This window comes from Amblyraja radiata, chromosome 5 (assembly GCF_010909765.2).
Source record: "Amblyraja radiata isolate CabotCenter1 chromosome 5, sAmbRad1.1.pri, whole genome shotgun sequence".
In the NCBI taxonomy this organism is placed as follows: Eukaryota; Metazoa; Chordata; class Chondrichthyes; order Rajiformes; family Rajidae; genus Amblyraja; species Amblyraja radiata.
This window is the reverse complement of record NC_045960.1, coordinates 92,857,856-92,877,578: the sequence shown is the minus strand read 5'-3', so window position 1 is coordinate 92,877,578 and position 19,723 is coordinate 92,857,856. Positions and strand designations below refer to the sequence as shown.

Genomic DNA, 19,723 nt, shown 5'->3' with positions numbered 1-19,723 from the left:
AGTATTTTACCCAGACTAGAGGAATCATGATCCAGATGACATAGGTTTACGGTGAGAGGGGAAGGATTTAATAGGCATCTGAGGGGTAACATTTTCACACAGTGGGTTGTATATGGAATGAGCTGCCACAGGAGGTAGTTGAGGCAGATTTTCTAACTGCATTTAAAAGACATTTAGATAGATAGATAGAAAAGGTTTAGAGGGATATGGGCCAAACATGGGCAGGTGGGACTAGTGTAGATGTGGCATCTTGGTCAGCATGGGCAAGCTGAGCGGAAAGACCTGTTTCTTTGACTATGACAAAGGAAGTAGAGATTTTCAGCGGTCGTGAATTGAATGAAGGAATGGATTCATTGTGTGGAATGGATTCATTCTGTTTTTGTTATTTTTCACTTGGAAATTTGTGAAATCCCGCCTCGCATTAAGCACCAATTTAACCCTTTAATGTGGAGTTTACCAGGTTCAATAGCACAATATGTTGAGAGTAGAAAAATATTAATTTTGTAATAGTTTTTAGGACTGGTTTTATTTTTGGCCACTTATAGTCTCTTATTTGGTGAACAATAGGATGGCTAAATATTTGGTATGAAATGTGTTCTGGTGCATGAGGGTAGTGGTCTTCGAAATGTTTTGGAACGTGAAGGAATGGATCAAAGGAATATGTTGCTCTAAATGGTTAAATCTTGTCATTTCCTGGAGGTTATAACATTACACACTGCTGAAATAAATTTTACAGCTTTTTGGGACCACTTATTAACATTTGCAAACCCTAAAATTCACTGTCAAGCTTGTTAAATTACCTTGAGACTGGCATGAGATGTCCTTCCTTTTGTAGGTATTCTTATTTTCAAATTGGCCTCTGCACATTATTCTTTTTAACCAAGATAGTAAATGGGAAGGTTTTGTTTTTATCCAGTATTTGTATAATTAATATTAAGCCAGATGGGACTTTAGAGCAGGATGTAAAGAGGCTTCAAGAGCGATAGATAAGCTAACTAAGTGGGAGAATACATGACTGAAGACAATGTGAAACAATGTTAGGTTATCCACTTTGCCCAAAACAAGTGTGTGTTAAATGGTGATAGATGAAGTGGTTTTGATGTTCATAGGGAGCTAGGTGTGCTTGTGTCCGAGTCAATGAAGGCCAACCTGTAGCAAGTAATTAGGAGGATATGTTGCTCTTTATTCCAAGATGATTTGAATACAAGAATAAGACAGTCCTATTGCAATCGTATAAGGTCCAGATTTGGATTCACCAAGAACCATTCTGGGTTCCTTGCCCAAAAAAGGATGTGCCTGTCGTAAAGCAAGTGGAGTGAACATTCACCAGATTGGTTCCATGGACGGAGGGTTTGTCTTATGAACAATAAATGAATCTCATTGCAACTTACCAAATTTCTTAAAGAGCTTGACAGGGTGGTTATGGGGAAGATAATTCCATTACTAAGGGATCTAAGGCCAAACTATGAATAGCGCTAGGCCACAGCACTTACATGAGTTTGATAGCGGTGAACCTTTGGAGCTGTCTACCTCGGGGAGCTGCGGAGGCTCAGTCATTGTGTTCACTCAACACAGATCATTAGATTTCTGATGTTTAAGGCAGATAAGGGCTTTGGGTAGTATGCTGGAACATGACACCTAGATAGAAGATCATAACGAACCCAATGAACGGAGATGGGTGACTGACTTTTGCTCCAATTTCTTATGTTCAAAGCAGCAGAGAAGATGTGCAAACCAACCCCAGGGAAAGAGCAGTTTCCCCAAAAGTAAAATGTTAATGTAGGAGCAAGCAAAATGAATAAAAGCTATGCGGAAGGAAATAATTTATTGCGCAAATTGTTTCCTGGATCTGATCTGCACTTTATGCTGAGTACTTGCTCATTGAAGATGGTTATAGTTTGTAATTGGTGACCTTTCGTGATCGCCTCCTACAGACTTTATTAAGCAAAGCACCATTGGTCTTTCAATAGCCTTCCCTCATCCATTCTATAGAAGAGTCCTTTCACACACTTTTGAATTGTTTTATATCTTAACACGTACTTTACCATTGGGCATAAGAGTGGCTTGTGTTTTGGGTGTGAGTTTGATTTGTATGGAAATATTGTTTAAATACACTCTTGTTTTAAACATTTAATTTAATGGACTGTGGTTTGAAAGTTCTGTCCCTCCTGCCGCAGTCAAAGATCAGTGATTTTCTTTGTATTTGCTGCACTCTGGGATATTGTCCAGAGGACAAGAGAATCCCAAGTAAATCCACCAGTTTAAGCAAACCTTTGCTCAAGCATAAATTATGTAATTGGTCATGTGATTTCTGTTTGAAACTGGGTTGATCTTTACAGTTTAGCTTTCAAGTGTTCAATGTCTCCTTTGATTTTCCTGGGCAGTGTATGGCGCTCCTGAAGAGGCTGAGATGGAGCTACAGAAGTTGTTTGCCCTGAAGGACCAGCTGTTGGGTGAGAACATGTTTGCTAGAAGTGAAAGTTAAACTGTGCTACAAAGCTTTTTTTAAATTTAAAACATGAAGTATTACTGACTATAGGAACCAGTTGAACAATGAGATATTGCTTTTTGATAACAAGAATATTCCTTGTAAAATCCCTGCATATGGTGGGTCTTGGGTCACAAAAATCCAAAACGTGAAAGTAGCAAAAATCAAACAGCTGGAGGAACTGAGCGGGCCTGGCAGCATCTGCAAGAGCAAAGGATGGTAGACATTTCCGGTTAAGACCCTGTATGACGAAGGAAGAGTGTAGAGGGAGGCGAGGCAGTATAAAGGGAAGTGGTGAGACGGACTGACAGGTGATAGATGCATTAGGGGAATGATGTTTAGATGAAGCTTTAGGCTGCAGGCTGGGGGTTGGAGGAGTATAGAGAAAGAGGCTGATAGGTGATGGATGGAAACGGATAAGGAAAAAATATAGCCAATTGGAGCTGGATTGGAAATGGGCTACCCGTTGTAGGCTACCCGTGGAATATGAGGCTTTGTTCTTCTAGATTATGTGGCAATGAAAAAAGCAGGGAACAGGTGGGTCAGTGTGCGAATTAGGAGCAGAATTTGGCCATTCAGCCCATCAAGTCTACTCCCCTATTCAATCATGGCTATCTATCTTTCTCTCTCAACCCTGAAATGACATGCAACAGGTAGTTGGCAGTCGCCTAGTCTGCACGCTCCAATATGGAGGAGGCCACATCAAGAACGTCAAATGCAGGAAACAAGGCGTGGAGGAGATGCAGGTGAATCTCTGCCTCATCTGGAAGGGTCAATTAGGTCTCTGGATGGTAGTGAAAGAGGAGTTGCAGGGACAAGTGTTGCATCTGCTAAGGTTGTAGGGCCACTCTAGGTCAAGTGCTGAAATAGCTACAAACTGCAGCGAGAAGCAGACGATAGAAAAATCTGCTGGTCATGAGGGATCTTCTGCTTGTGCTGGGGTAGGGGGTAGGAGCCTGGTGCATTTGTGCTGAGTGCTTTGTTAGTCGTGTGCAGAGATTAAAGGTGGCGTGGCGGGAGTAATGGTATTTATTATAAATTATGTTTTTACATTACAAGTTGGCAATTTTTTATTGTATTAATTAAAATGTAACTATTTGTAAAGTAGAAAATATCTTAAACTCTTTGTTGGGTGGATCAAAAGTCCAAACAGTTATTGAGTTCCAAACTGATAAGGGTTTTGATATCTTTAAAGAAAATTATATAATTTGTGCCCAAAAATCCTGTGTTTTAACCAAGGAAACAATTACCTCCATGCTGTTTCGAACCAATCAAACTCAAGTATTAATTACATCTTTATCCAAGTGACTGATGGTCGAGTGTGGTTAACATAAAACATTAACAATTTTGAGATAACATTGATTGGTTGCTTGTCTCCACTGTATTGAAGGCACTATACCTGAGCGGTGGACTATGTCAGGGCACTGTGAGTGCACCTAAAGATAGATAGAGCAGTGGAAAACAATCCATGTTCGAGACGTACCAGGGCCCCATCCCCGACCTCTACCCCCGTTACATTGACGACTGCTTTGGCGCCACCTCCTGCACCTACACACAACTGACTGACTTCATCCACTTCACCATCAACTTCCATCCGGCACTCCAATACACCTGGACGATTTCCGACACGTCCCTACCATTCCTTGACCTCACCATCTCCATCGCAGGGGACAGACTCCTGACCGACATACATTACAAACCCACTGACTCACATGGCTATCTGGACTACACGTCTTCCCACCCTGCCCCCTGTAAAGACTCCATCCCCTACTCCCAATTCCTCCGCCTACGCCGCATTTGTTCCCAGGATGAGACATTTCATACCAGGGCATCGGAAATGTCCTCGTTCTTCAGGGAACGGGGATTCCCCTCCGCCCCCATAGATGAGGCTCACACCAGGGTCTCATCCATACCCCGTAACACTGCTCTCTCTCCCCATCCCCGCACACGCAACAAGGGCAGAGTCCCTCTGGTCCTCACCTTTCACCCCACCAACCGGCAAATACAACACATAATCCTCCGCCATTTCCGCCACCTCCAACGTGACCCCACCACTCGCCACATCTTCCCATCTCCCCCCATGTCTGCCTTCCGCAAAGACCGCTCCCTCCGCAACTCCCTCGTCAATTCTTCCCTTCCCTCCCGCACCACCCCCTCCCCGGGCACTTTCCGTTGCAACCGCAAGAAATGCAACACCTGTCCCTTCACCTCCCCCCTCGACTCCATCCAAGGTCCCAGTCGTTCCAGGTGCGACAAAGGTTCACCTGTATCTCCTCCAACCTCATCTACTGCATCCGCTGCTCTAGATGTCAGCTGATTTACATCGGTGAGACCAAGCGTAGGTTGGGCGATCGTTTCGCCGAACACCTCCGCTCAGTCCGCAATAACCTACCTGACCTCCCGGTGGCTCAGCACTTCAACTCCCCCTCCCATTCCCAATCCGACCTCTCTGTCCTGGGTCCCCTCCATTGCCAGAGTGAGCAACAGCGGAAATTGGAGGAACAGCACCTCATATTCCGTCTGGGGACCTTGCGTCCTTATGGCATTAACATTGAATTCTCCCAATTTTGCTAGCCCTTGCTGTCTCCTCCCCTTCCTTAACCCTCTAGCTGTCTCCTCCCATCCGCCCGCCCTCGGGCTCCTCCTCCTCCTCCCCTTTTCCTTCTTTCTTTCCCCCACCCCCCATCAGTCTGAAGAAGGGTTTCGGCCCGAAACGTCGCCTATTTCCTTCGCTCCATAGATGCTGCTGCACCCGCTGAGTTTCCCCAGCAATTTTGTGTACCTAAAGATAGATAGATCTGAGTTTTAGTTCTGGGACCACAATGATGGAATTGACTGAAAGGAATGCATTGTGGTCATGTTGGGTATGTGAGGGAGTAGAAGAACTGAATGGTAAAGTCATGCTTTATTAATTTGTCATTTGTCATAAAGCTGTTCATTTGTCCCTCAGTTTTATCTATTAAATGTCCAGATAACCCAGATCAGAAGCTATTGGAGAAGAAACTACCAGGTAAGAAAAATAGTTAATTATCTACACTTTTGGAAAAGGATAAAGCACCTGGTATACCTGTATAAAAAATATTCATTTCTATAATACCCCTGCAACCATAAGATTACCCAAAGCTTTTTACCAATGATGAGTTATTACTATATGTAGTCATGATTTTAAAGAGAATCATGGCTGCCAATTTCTGCAAAGTCACCTCATAAATATCCATATTGTGGGTGGGCTCCCGAGGGTCGGGCCATCCTAACTGTCAAACCCCTCGGCACGGGAATGGTTCAGTCCAGAGGCGGCCCTTAACCAGAGGGTTTAAAGGCAAGCGTTTGGGTGCCATCTTTTTCTCGTGGACTTCCCTACAACCGGGAAGAACATAAATAAAGGTGCCTTTCGAAATACCTGACTCCTCTCTTTCGTTTCGGGACCTACGCACCACAATATTATGATCATCTACTTAAATCTGCCTTCTGGAATTTTGGAATATTATCCATGGAAAATGAAAATTAATTAAAACCAGATCACTTAAAAATGAAACAAAATATACTTTATTACTTGATTTTTCTTTACTGAAATTGTCTTCCTCTTACCTTACCCAGCCACTGAAATTTGAACGCTTCTTGGGATAGTATTCAGTAATTACTCCTGACTTTTGCCTCCATCACAGTGAGGAGGTGCTTGGTGAACTCACTGTGGTGGATGTTAATTTGTGTTCATTGTGTGTTGTTTATTATTACATGTATGGCTGCAGGCAACGACATTTCGTTCAGACCGAAAGGTCTGAATGACAAATAAAGGATTCAATTCAAGTAATATATATCATGGCATTTTTAAGGTAGAATGTGTTTGCGTACCAGTCCAAAACAACCACATCCCAAATCCTAAATGATTGCACATTATAATACAGAAAAAACTGCAATAATCTAGCCCCTGCAGGTCTTTGGTGCCGCACTGGAGTGTTGATGTTATTAATATGCCACCACATTCTTTCTTAAGGATCCCTTAACTACAAGATTATTATATTAGACCTGACAAAGGTTACTGGAGACATAAGGAGCTGCAGATGGCGGAGTCTTAAGTAAAACACACACTGCTGGGTCAGGCAACATCTCTGGAAGACATAAATTGGTGACGTTTTGGGTTGGGACCAATCTGAAACTCCGCCTATCCCTGACCTCCAGAGTTGCTATCTGACCTCTGAAGTTACTCCAACATTTTGTGTTGTCCTCCTTTTGTAAAAGAGCTTGCTCATCAGTTGGTTCTTAAGGAATCCATCTTGTACAATCTCCATGAATTTATCCTCAATGCTAATCCTTCTAATTGGGTTGCCCAGCCAACCCACGATGAAAATGGAAAAATGTGCATGCTGGAAATACAAAATACTGGAAAAACTCAGCAGATACTGTCTGACATGCTGCATTTTCCAACAGCTTGCGTTTTTGGTGTAAATGTTATTATTGTTTGGCTCTTATTATATGTACCTCTAGTTTCCTGATTAACATTATTTCTATGTCATAGCCATTGATTATCAGCCAAATGGCAGATCCCACCAATGCTTTCTGTCACTTGCTGTTTTTGACCTCAACCTAAAGTGACTATTTGATTATTCACGTTAAGATCCTTACTCTCGGCTTTTTTTCTGTCATAGCGACTCAATGTCCTCCTCATTTTGCCTATCACTTCTAAATATTTCATTCCCAATCCTTGCTCAATTTGCAACTGTGTGTCTAAATACTACTAATTTATTATTTCATTAGCTTTGCAGTGTCTTAGGCCATTTATCATGTTAAGAACACACTATAAAAGAAAATGATTCTTCTTAATGGAGATCTTAAAACCTTCAACTCACAAACTAAAGTATGTTTTGTCATTAATATAGAGTCAATGACCATTCAGAAAGTGAGGTGGCTGCTTCATCGACTGCTGAGAGTTCCTGGTGCTGAACTAAAATTAACTTACATCAGTTCAAAGGTGAGGCAATTCTAATTAAGGCGGTGCTAAATGTTGCTTAGTTATTTTGGCAATCTGATGGCATAGAATTACAATATACAAGGACATGTCAGTGTGGACACACAATTCTGCATAATATGGTACTAAAATCAACACTAATGCCTCACCCCAATGAACATGTATTATGTGGTTTTGTATTAGTGTCAATTGCAGTATTATAGGGGCTTATCCTAACATTGTGGTATTAAGAGTTTTACATTAATACGCCATGCAGTAATGTAGGTATTTTACTAACATACTATTCCGTATTGTGTAATCCTATGTTAGTACAATGTGTAGTATGTATGATTTTACTTAACAATGTGCATTATTGAATGTATTTACAATACTAATTTGTGCCATATTTTGTATCTTTTGTTAGATGGACATGGAGATAGACATGGATAATGATCTGAAGTCTCTTTCATATTACTCAGTAGAGAGTGGAGATTGTATATTAGTGCGATGGTAGATGTGTACCTATATATTAAGGAATGGAAGAACATTCAGTGCTTAAGGGAAGATATTTTGCAGCATTGATCCAGCACCCTGTTGCAGATGCACGTGATCTTGTGATACATACATCTTTGGGATCAGTTCGTTACGTGCTGTCAAGCAGCAGTTTCTGAGTGTGCTGATTTTAAAGCCATAGAATGTGATGCGAATGTTACTGAGCTTTCTATGTGATTTGCACCTGCAACTTAACTCTGAGCTTTCCATTGAATTGTTTCTGGTTTTTAAAAAAAGGAACACGGTGCAGAGCTGAAGGTGCGGTTCTAAAATAACATCATCTGTTTTCCCATGGTTGTAACTATCATCTCTAAATGTTGCAAACATTGAGTGGTTATGTTTACTCTTTGCATCCTGTGGTTCTGAACCCAGAATAATTTGAACTGAGCTGAAAGGTTCATTGTTAACTGTCTTTTGGTGGTTTAGGCATTTAGGCAATGTTACTGCATTGGACACTTGATTCAGTTACTGAACAAATATTTTAACCTAGTAATAAGTGAGTCTGGATGATTCTTGCCTGAACTCTGTGGTTGAACATGCAATGATTCTATACCTTCCTGGGGAGGGACATTATAAGTCCTGCATTGAATGATTGAGTGGAGCACTGTCAGAAAGTTTTAGTTAGGAAGCACTTGCTAACATACACAATGAGGTCAACGTTATTCCCATCAAGAATTGCAAGTAGGTGTTAATCCTTTAAGTGAGAGTGTTGTTCAAGCTTGGCCCCACAACATCTTTAACAGTATTGAGCAGATCTTTGGTATTGAGTATCACAAAAGGCTGACAATCTCCTCAGTATAGTGCTGTCAGATAGGCAAGTGAATAGTAATAAATAACACAAAGTTAAACCTCAAGGTTTTATCACAGTGTCATCCGTGCTGTAACAATATCCTCTTCCTATTTAATTTCTATATCTTTATGTGAATTGTGTTCAATTTACTTAAGAGTGATTGGATCTAAAGCAGAATTGTGATGAAGAGGTAGATCAGAAACATTACCTCCTCTCTCCATAAATTCAGTCCCTCTCTTTTATTGTCCACTCAGGTTTAAAAAATCTTGAACTACCTGTCTTTTTTTTCTTCTTGTAAGACTCAGCAAAATTCCCAAAGAGACTCGTATATCTTTAGGGTGTTGCATGGCAAGTATTGTGGGTTCTAAGAGTTCTGATTACTTTTGACATTGAAAAACACTGTAGAAGAAACTAATACAAAATCCATTCCTCTCGCTCTAAATAAAAGTTTTTTGCTTCAATCAGATTTCCATTCTCATTAGCTGAATTAAAACAACATGGACCTTTCACACAGAGTACAATGTCTGTTTGGTAATTATAACATGGTTTGCTGTGTTCTTTAGACAAGGTGGTTATAAAACTAACTTTGTGTGTGTGTGTTAATCATTTTCACATAATGTAATAAAATTGGCATTATACACTTGACACTGGAAAGTGCTAGCTGTGCAGTTACTGAAATACTTCCATATATTTTGCTTAAGATGCACAAGAAAGCCCTTCCCTATTGCGATCATTTTCCCTTGCTCATTTCCTTGATGCATGGACTTTGTTTTCAACTTCTGTGCTCTTTGGCCCTCAATTAAGACAGAGCTAGGCTTTTCTGATGCATCAGAGAAATTACAATGTACCTTCATCTGCAATCTCACCTCATCCTACTGCAAAATAACAAGCACTCTTGACATTTAGTGCAGCCTTTGTGCACTTCCTTCCCCCAAAACCAACAACTTCTACCTGGCCCATTCCTTCACAGTAGGAGGGTTGGTTGATGATGTGCATGGGAGAGAAACAGTTACTGTAGAATTAAGGGAACGTGTACTTTCTTGGCAGCTTGAATTCTTCCTCCCCGCAGCGTGTTTGTGTTAATATTGAACATTTACTTTGCTAAAGAGATTAAGAAATCCCTGTAAAGTCATCTCTAAACTGCCTTTCATTTAACACCAGTCCTCTTGGAGGTTAGCTGTCCCAATCTCAATTATCCCTTCACGACAGCATCCAGAACCGTACATGCCAGCCACAGAATGCGTCCCACCAATTTACCTGCTCGGAGGTTTACTTAAGTTGCACGTCTAAACTCCTGAGTGAATTATTCAGCAATCTCCCATTGTAAACATGTAGCTGCAACTATTTTGGTTTTTACAGTTTACTGCTTCAATCTAATTACCAACAAACTTAGATAATGGAAAGAGTTGTATAAACTTATCACTGACAAATAAAATAAAAGGTTGGGGTCCCAATTTTTAATTTCCCCAGGGAACTGTAGACAGATGCTGCTACTCAGAATCATGGCTACTTAGCCCCAATTTCCCATCTCCTATTCAATTCCCAAGCCTGTCCTTTTAAGATGTTTTCCACTCAAATCCTCTTACCATTAATTTCCAGCTGTCATCTTCTAGTCCCCTATTTTTAAACTCTGTTAAATTACAGCAGATAAAAGATCCTGAAAAAAAGGATTTAGAGTACTTTATTTTTTCGGAAATACAAAAATAGGAAAGTTTCTATTGTTGGCTTAATGATCAAGACCATCTTCCACTGTTACCCAGAACAATGTGTGTAGCATGTAGCACATAGAACACCATCAGCTCCCAACCATTCTGAAGATTGGTAGCAGGTGCTCAGTAAAGGCCATGGGACCAAGTGGAGCTGGCAGCACACGCCCCCAATCCTTTCCTACCCACACCTACCTAGTTCACAATTCTGATGCGTCATTCTTTGATAATAGATGGGTCAGAGTGAGCAAACTGCAGCAAAGTGAAGAATTTGCATTCTGGACCAACAGCATTCAAAGTCTTCGATGTTTATCCTGTCTCGTTCAGAACCCACTAGTGGTCTTCACTTTTGACAGTGACAGGGGTTTCCACACTGTTCCTTATTGTTCCACAGGTCCATCAGCTCTTCTGCAGAGTACTGGGGAGACGAGAGTGCACCTGACAGACACTTCTTCTCACACAGCCACAGGGGGTCCTTCAGGCAAAAGCAGGAAGAGAAAAGTGATGTGTACACTTCCTTGATCGACACTGATAAATGCATTCAAAGTGAAGAGTACCCCAAAAGTGAGTTGCAAGAAACAAAAGTCACGCTTTCAATGCTAGAGGTTTTGAAACAAGGACAGCGAAGTGCTGCAGCTGGTAGAGTTGCTGTTTCACAGCACCAGTGTTGAGCCCTGACCTCCAAAGCTGTGCAGTTTGCATATTCTTCTAGCAACCTCCTGGGTTTTCCCCTGGGTCGTCCAGTTTCCTCCAACGTCTAAACACATGCGGATTGATAGATTAGTTGGCCACTGTAAAATTACCACTCACCTACAGTAAAGGCACACAGTCTAGGGGGAGCTAATGGGAATGTGAAGAGAATGAAATGAGATTCATGTAACTGGATACTTGATGGTTGGCATGGACAAGGACTAAAGGGCCCGTTTACATGATGTATGATTCTAAACCTACTACAACATTTAAGATGGTCTCAAATAATTTCATACGGTTTAGAGAAATTAGGTAGGATGTGATAAAGAGAAAGGTAGACTAATAGTAGGGAAACAGAGGACAGGGTGAAAAGGCAATTCGTATGGGTCATCACAGTATTCAAATGGCCTAACTGTTTCTGTACTTTCGATTCACTCCTAAAGTGCAAAGCCAAAGGCACTGCAAAAACCAGCCCCTTGCACAGATTTTAAGCGTTCAGTCAACACTAGAAGTGTGTGTAGTTGATCTACCTGATGTCGTTGGGGTCCAACAGCAGCCATCCAGATGCCCATGCTGACATCTTCACCCTGCGACCACAATACAGACAGCATGTTACTTCACAACCACAGCCAGCTCAGATTGAACTATTGTTTGTAAACAGTATCAGAAGGTTAATTTGAAGATTGTCATTTGAAACAAAAAATAAAGCCATCTATCCAGCCAGTCCCAGCAGATGAGGACAATTGGTGATTACTTTTCAAGTCACATATAATCCCATCAATCGCTTGACCCAACACAATGAGAAACCTCTTTACAATATCAATTGCAATAGTTCAGCAAAGATCCACCATCACCACCTCAGCAGTGAGCAGAGTGGATAGCAAAGTTCTACACTTCTCAGAGACATCTGCCTGAAAATACTTCTCCTGACCTATGAACAACCCAAGCTTCATTTTGAGTTGGATCTCCTGGTTTCACTTTATGCGGCAAGAAATTGAAAATGAGGAGGAAATAACTGCAGATGCTGGTTTAAACCGAAGATAGACATAAATGCTGGAGTAACTCAGCGGGACAGGCAGCATCTCTGGAGAGAAGGGATGGGTGACATTTTGGTCAAGACCCTTCTTCAGACAAGAGTCAGATAAGGGAAACGAGAGATATAGACAGTGACGTAGAGAGATATAGAACAAATGAATGAAAGATATGCAAAAAATAACGGTGATAAAGGAAATGGGCCATTGTTAGCTGTTTGCTGGGTGAGTACACTTTCATTCCCATACCCATACTGACCTTTCTGTCCTAAGCCTCATCCATTGTCAGAGTACATTTATGTACTTTTTTGCATATCTTTCGTTCTATATCTCTATATCCCGGTCTATAATCTCGTTTCCCTTTTCGAAGGCCTCGACCCAAAACATCACCCATTCCTTCTATCCAGAGATGCTGCCTGTCCCGCTGAGTTATTCCAGCAATTTGTGTCTATCTTCAATTGAAAATGAGGTCAAGTTTCCAGTGACAATGTTGAGGGTATGAGACATGAATTGGCCAAGATAGACTGGCAATTGATTCTTAAAGGGTTGACGGTGGATATGCAATGGAAGGCATTTAAAGACTGCATGGATGAACTACAACAATTGTTCATCCCAGTTTGGCAAAAGAATAAATCAGGGAAGGTAGTGCATCCGTGGATAACAAGGGAAATCAGGGATAGTATCAAAACAAAAGATGAAGCATACAAATTAGCCAGAAAAAGCAGCCTACCGGACTGGGAGAAATTCAGAGTCCAGCAGAGGAGGCCAAAGGGCTTAATTAGGAAAGGGAAAATAGATTATGAAAGAAAACTGGCAGGGAACCTAAAAACTGACTGCAAAAGGTTTTATAGATATGTGAAGAGAAAAAGATTAGTTAAATCAAATGTAGGTCCCTTGAAGTCAGAAACAGGTGAATTGACCATGGGGAACAAAGTCATGGCAGACCAATTGAATAACTACTTTGGTTCTGTCTTCACTAAGGAAGACATAAAAAATCTGCCGGAAATAGCAGGGGATCGGGGGTCAAATGAGATGGAGGAACTGAGTGAAATCCAGGTTAGCCGGGAAGTGGTGTTAGGTAAATTGAATGGATTAAAGGCCGATAAATCCCCAGGGCCAGATAGGCTGCATCACAGAGTACTTAAGGAAGCAGCCGCAGAAATAGTGGATGCATTAGTGATAATTTTTCAAAACTCTAGATTCTGGAGTAGTTCCTGAGGATTGGAGGGTAGCTAATGTAACCCCACTTTTTAAAAAGTGAGGGAGAGAAAAAAACAGGGAATTACAGACCAGTTAGTCAAACATCGGTAGTGGGGAAACTGCTAGAGTCAGTTATTAAAGATGGGATAGCAGCACATTTGGAAAGTGGTGAAATCATTGGGCAAAGTCAGCATGGATTTATGAAAGGTAAATCATGTCTGACGAATCTTATAGAATTTTTCGAGCATGTAACTAGTAGAGTGGATAAGGGAGAACCAGTGGATGTGTTATATCTGGACTTTCAGAAGGCTTTCGACAAGGTCCCACATAAGAGATTAGTATACAAACTTAAAGCACACGGTATTGGGGGTTCAGTATTGATGTGGATAGAGAACTGGCTGGCAGACAGGAAGCAAAGAGTAGGAGTAAACGGGTCCTTTTCACAATGGCAGGCAGTGACTAGTGGGGTACCGCAAGGCTCAGTGCTGAGACCCCAGCTATTCACAATATACATTAATGATTTGGACGAGGGAATTGAATGCAACATCTCCAAGTTTGCAGATAAAACGAAGATGGGGGGCAGCGTTAGCTGTGAGGAGGATGCTAGGAGGCTGCAAGGTGACTTGGATAGGCTGGGTGAGTGAGCAAATGCCTGGCAGATGCAGTATAATGTGGATAAATGTGAGGTTATCCACATTGGTGGCAAAAACAGGAAAGTAAGCTATTATCTGAATGGTGGCCGATTAGGAAAAGGGGAGATGTAACGAGACCTGGGTGTCATGGTACACCAGTCATTGAAAGTAGGCATGCAGGTGCAGCAGGCAGTGAAGAAAGCCAATGGTATGTTAGCATTCATAGCAAAAGGATTTGAGTATAGGAGCAGGGAGGTTCTACTGCAGTTGTACAGGGTCTTGGTGAGACCACACCTGGAGTATTGCGTACAGTTTGGGTCTCCTAATATGAGAAAAGACATTCTTGCCATAGAGGGAGTACAGAGAAGGTTCACCAGACTGATTCCTGGGATGTCAGGACTTTCATATGAAGAAAGACTGGATAGACTCGGCTTGTACTCGCTAGAATTTAGAAGATTGAGGGGGGATCTTATAGAAACGTACAAAATTCTTAAGGGGTTGGACAGGCTAGATGCAGGAAGATTGTTCCCGATGTTGGGGAAGTCCAGAACAAGAGGTCACAGTTTAAGGATAAGGGGAAAATCTTTTAGGACCGAGATGAGAAAAACATTTTTCACACAGAGAGTGGTGAATCTCTGGAATTCTCTGCCACAGAAGGTAGTTGAGGCCAGTTCATTGGCTATATTTAAGAGGGAGTTAGATGTGGCCCTTGTGGCTAAAAGGATCAGGGGGTATGGAGAGAAGGCAGGTACAGGATCCTGAGTTGGATGATCAGCCATGATCATATTGAATGGCAGTGCAGGCTCGAAGGGCCGAATGGCCTACTCCTGCACCTAATTTCTATGTTTTAATGCTGCCAATTCTTAAATTAAGTGCATTCACAGCAGCACCGGACAGTGTTCAGTACCTGGTAGACTTTGAGTGCCCTTGCATTATCTGCCAGCCACTGGATCAGGTTGTGAGAGGCAACGTAACCAGAGCCACACGCAAAGTCAGGATACACCAGGCTCGGATATTCCAGCTCCATCCATTTCCCACTGCCGTCCACCGCCCAATTCTGCCTGAAACTGGGAAACCATTCAGGACAATCAGTGCGCTGCAAGACGTTGGATATTTGTAAAATATTTTACACTGTTAAAAATCTGAGCTGGTTAAATAACATCCATTTGGAGAGGAAAAAATAAAACTAATTAAACAGGAAGATGTCGCCGATTGTCAACTTTTAAACTCAACACAAGTTTCAGCAATCACACCTCATCTTTCTACAAGGCCCATTACAGCTTTCGTATTCAATATACAAATTGAGGAGCCTCTCTGCCTCTGAATCTGAAGAATGGTCCATACCCGTAATGTCGCCTATTCCTTCCGCAGATGCTGCCTGACCCGCTGTGTTACTCCAGCACTTTGTGCTTTACTCAAGATTCCAGCATCTGCAGCTCCTTGTACCTCTTATTCATTGGTCAATCCATGATCTTTAACACCTGCTGTACACACGTTTATTTTTCAGATTTTGCCCATGATCAGCAGCTCCGGCCCCGCACCATCCTTTCTATCATCTTTTCACTCCTGCCCTCTGCTCGACAACACAATGTACCTTTTGCTCACCCTGCAACAAAACCCACTTTGCCATGCCCTTCTACTGACTGCAAGCACCACAGATCAATGAATTCTTTTTATCTATGCTACAAATCGTTCAATTAATATTTTGCAATTTGAGCAAAAGATCACAAACATCTGTTTGCTGAATGCTAAGATTGGAGAGGAGACGAGGTAGAAAATTCTGCTCATCCCCCCTTCTTGACCTTGCAGCTCAGCAATTTTAACTTACAAGTAGACATACAATTACCCTCCAAGTATTACTATTATAGGTTTCCATGGTCCATTCAGGAGAGCATTTCAGATCACAATGCTGTTTAAAAGAAAAAGTTTCCTTATGTCTTTGACCGACCAAATTAAATGTGTGCCTGCTAGCTACCAATAATTCTGGTTCTTGAATCAGTTTTCCTTTTATTTATTAAACCAATCACAGTTTTGAGCATTGTGATCACATCTCAACTACCCTTGCCCTAACAACAACCTAACCTCTCACTTGAAGCCACTCCTTCCTTCCTGGCATCAAGACAACAATATTTTTTCTGCACCTTCTCAAAAGCCTTTACAGAGTTATGTGAAGTCTGCTGTACATGTACTGTGGAGTTGTTATTTTATAAAGGTTCTAGGCAGCTTTCTTGCTTTAAGAATGTAGAACAGCACAGGAACAGGCTCTTCAGCCAACAATGTCTGTCAAACATGATGCCAAGTTAAACTTCTCCTGGACCACCCATATTGAAGCAACGACCAACAGAGCACACCAACACTTCTACTTCCTTAGATGGCTTAGGAAGTTTGGCATGTCCCCAACTCTCACCAACTTCTAGTGTGCAGTAGCAAGCATTTTATCAGGATGCATCACACCTTGGATTGGGAACCGCTCCATCCAAGACAGCAAGAAATTTCAGTGAATTGCAGACATAGCCCAGAGCATCACACAAACCAACCTCCATTGACTCCATTTATACCTCACGCTGCCTCAACAAGGCCAGCAGCATAATCAACGTCGCACCTTGGCCACTTCCACTTTTCACCCATTGGGCAAAATGTATAGAAGTGTGAAAACGCACACCTCCAGATTCAGGGACAGTTTCTTCCCAGCTGTTATCAGGCAACTGAACCATTCTACCGCAACTAGACAGCAATCCTGAACTGCTATCTACCTCATTGGTGACCCTCAGACTATCTTTGTTCGGACTTTACTGGCTTTATCTTGCACTAACCGTTATTCCCTTATGATGTATCTGTACACTGTGAATGGCTTGAATGTAATCATGTACTGTGTTCCACTAATTAGTTAGAACGCAGCAAAAGCTTTTCACTACATGTGACAATAAAATAAACGGAAGCTAAACTGATCTAGAAAAGCATGATGAGTTAAAAATGGAACCAAAGAACATGAAATGAATGCAGTGTTAAGGTGAACAAATTCACAGTTGTAAGACAGATAAATTAGTGTGAGGCATGGTGAGGGCAGAGGCACAGTAATTGCACCCCTGGGCTTTGGTCAACAGACGTTACCCAATAAAAGGAATAATGAACCATGTTAAACAAATGTAAACTGCAGCACATCATTGATAGCCAGTTCCACATTAACAGCAAAGCAAGTCACCAAATCATCAGAATCACGCACACCATAGGAGCCACTAACCTACTCTTTGCTAAAGAGACCCGCAAATCTCTTCTTTTGAACTATTTAGGATTAACTGATTTTGCAAAGAATTTATGATTACACAGACACTAACTTTCCCCACCACACGTTCGTTGCTTCCAGCCTGTCTCCTGCTCTCTCCAGCACAGCCTCGATATCCACATAACAGTCGTCGTCAGTTTTTAGAAGCAACCGGAAGTTCGTCGATTCCACAGACCTGTTTGTAACCCAAAAAAGGCATAGTTTGAATTCAGTTCATCACTAGAAATGTCTCCAGCTGCTAGTTAGATTGGGAAATGCTCAATGCTCAACCTCCAAACTTAAGATCATTGTATATTTAAAAATACTTCTCATCTCTAACTCCAGAATCTCCCTCAAGTCATCTTAAAGCACTTCACTGGATTGTACGGTTTCATGAAGTCATATTGTGGGACACATTGTAGCCAAATTGGAAACAGCAATGGCAATTAAACACTTGTCTGTTGACCCTGGGATCCAGTAACTTCTAAATCAGATTGGACCTGGATACCCACCAAGCCACAGTTGACACAACACATGAATATATTGATGAGTATCTCTTACCATTGATAAAAGTGCAGTAGCTTATGTGGCACATTTCTGTAGGTGTCTATCACATCCACAAAGACAATATCCTGATAGGTTTGGCTTTCTTCCTGTAAGGCAGCATTCTCTTCCCTGAGTTTGTTTTTGTGGCATTCAAAGCGCTTGGGCCTTGTGGCAAGGCTTTCCAGCAGTGCGGCACCATCTGAAAAAGAAGAGCAGAGTGTCTTGCAGGGTTTGTGCTTGGAGAGATTCCTGTTTGTCACACTCTCTGGCAAGTCTCAAATAAGTTGTGCTGGAAGGAAGTGCTGGAGGTGGAAAGCCATTGGTTGGGTACAGCAGAGGTTGCCCAGATTGGTGGGTAGTGGGCTTTGTTGTATGACGAGTGATTGTAACGACACCATCAAAGACCCACATCACTCCTATCATCAGGAAGAAGGTAAAGGAGTCTGAAAACTATGACAACCAGGTTCAAGATAAGTTTCTTCCCAACAACTATCAGTATCTTGTACACTACACAGCACTAACCTCAACAAGGGTGGCATGGTGGCACAATGGTGGAATTGCTGCCTCACAGCGCCAGAGACCTGGGTTCGATCCTGGCTACGGATGCTGTCTGTATGGAGTTTGTACGGTCTCCCCGTGACCTGCGTGGGTTTTCCCCGGGATTTCCAGTTTCCTTCCACACTTCAAAGACGTACAGGTCTGTAGGTTAATTGGCTTGGTACAATTGTAAATTGTCCCCAGTGTGCAGAAATTGCTGGTCTGCACAGACCCAGTGGGCCAAAGGGCCTGTTTCCACGTTGTACTAAACTATGAGCTTCTGTGAACTGCCTTTGGTTGCACTGAAGACTTTGGGTTCTTTGCACTAGTATTACAGTTAATTAATTCATTATTTATTTTAAATTATATGGTATCTATGTTTATTGTGTTTACAGGCCTGCAATGCTGCTTCAAGTAAGAATTTCATTGTTCCATAGCCAGTACATTTGACAATTAAACTCTCTTGAAATGATTAAAAAGATACATTATCTTAAACCAAGCAGGACACAAAGATGACTAATTCAGTTGGACCAGCATGTCCAATACTGAGCATCACATTTGAGGAAGGACATGAAGTCGTCAGAGACAATGCAAAACAGACTTATTAGAACTATCCCAGGGAGCAAGGACATACATTTACAACCTGCATCCTTACTGAAATTGTGACACCCAGTTCTGGACCTTCATCTGCGCCTTCCTCCCTCGGAACATGGACCCGTTGCAGTTCGCATACCGTCCGAACAGATCCACGGACGATGCGGTCTCCCAGGTCTTGCACACTGCTCTCTCCCATCTGGACAGCCAGAAGGGGGGCTACGTGAGGATGCTGTTCATAGACTATAGTTCAGCCTTCAACACGATAGTCCCCACCAGACTGGCCGGGCAGCTAATGGAATTGGGGCTCAACACCTCCCTGTGTGCCTGGGTCCTGGACTTTCTCACCGCCAGGCCCCAGGTAGTCAAGATGGGAGGGAATACATCGAAGTCCCTCACCCTGAGCACAGGATCGCCCCAGGGTTGCGTCCTCAGCCCCCTATTGTACTCCCTGTACACACATGACTGTGTGGCTAGGTTCAGCTCCAACTCAATAATTAAGTTTGCTGATGACACTGTGGTGGTGGGCCTGATCTCAGACAACGATGAGAAGGCCTACCGGGAGGAGGTGGCTGATCTAGCACTCTGGTGCCAGGATAACAGCCTCCTCTTGAACATCAAAAAAACGAAGGAGCTGATCATGGACTTTAGGAGGGCACATCATCCGAGGACGTACACTCCATTGAGGATAAATGGGGATCCTGTGGATAGGGTGAACTGTTTTAAATATCTGGGAGTCCACATCTCCGA

General features: G+C 42.3%; 2 protein-coding genes across 11 annotated transcripts in view; one reads left to right on the top strand and one right to left on the bottom strand.

Moving 5' to 3' along the window:
• tbce (tubulin folding cofactor E) overlaps positions 1-9,420 on the top strand; it is a 48,550-nt gene extending 39,130 nt beyond the window's left edge. For 2 of the 3 annotated variants that reach the window (XM_033021761.1, XM_033021760.1), the window contains exons 14-17: positions 2,385-2,453; positions 5,439-5,498; positions 7,366-7,457; positions 7,858-9,420. In XM_033021761.1, coding sequence (XP_032877652.1) covers positions 2,385-2,453; positions 5,439-5,498; positions 7,366-7,457; positions 7,858-7,947 — 311 coding nt within the window. In that variant the 3' untranslated portion in view covers positions 7,948-9,420. The remainder of the gene's footprint in view (positions 1-2,384; positions 2,454-5,438; positions 5,499-7,365; positions 7,458-7,857) is intronic. The other variant, XM_033021762.1, reaches the window with a different exon arrangement.
• A 1,020-nt stretch (positions 9,421-10,440) lies between these two features.
• The window catches only part of b3galnt2 (beta-1,3-N-acetylgalactosaminyltransferase 2), a 28,123-nt gene continuing 18,840 nt past the window's right edge, over positions 10,441-19,723 (bottom strand). For 4 of the 8 annotated variants that reach the window (XM_033021763.1, XM_033021768.1, XM_033021766.1 and 1 more), the window contains 5 exons: positions 17,858-18,041; positions 17,370-17,492; positions 14,942-15,101; positions 11,702-11,758; positions 10,963-11,238 (listed from right to left, as the gene is read on the bottom strand). In XM_033021763.1, coding sequence (XP_032877654.1) covers positions 11,023-11,238; positions 11,702-11,758; positions 14,942-15,101; positions 17,370-17,492; positions 17,858-18,041 — 740 coding nt within the window. In that variant the 3' untranslated portion in view covers positions 10,963-11,022. The other 4 variants (XM_033021765.1, XM_033021764.1, XM_033021769.1 and 1 more) reach the window with 4 other exon arrangements.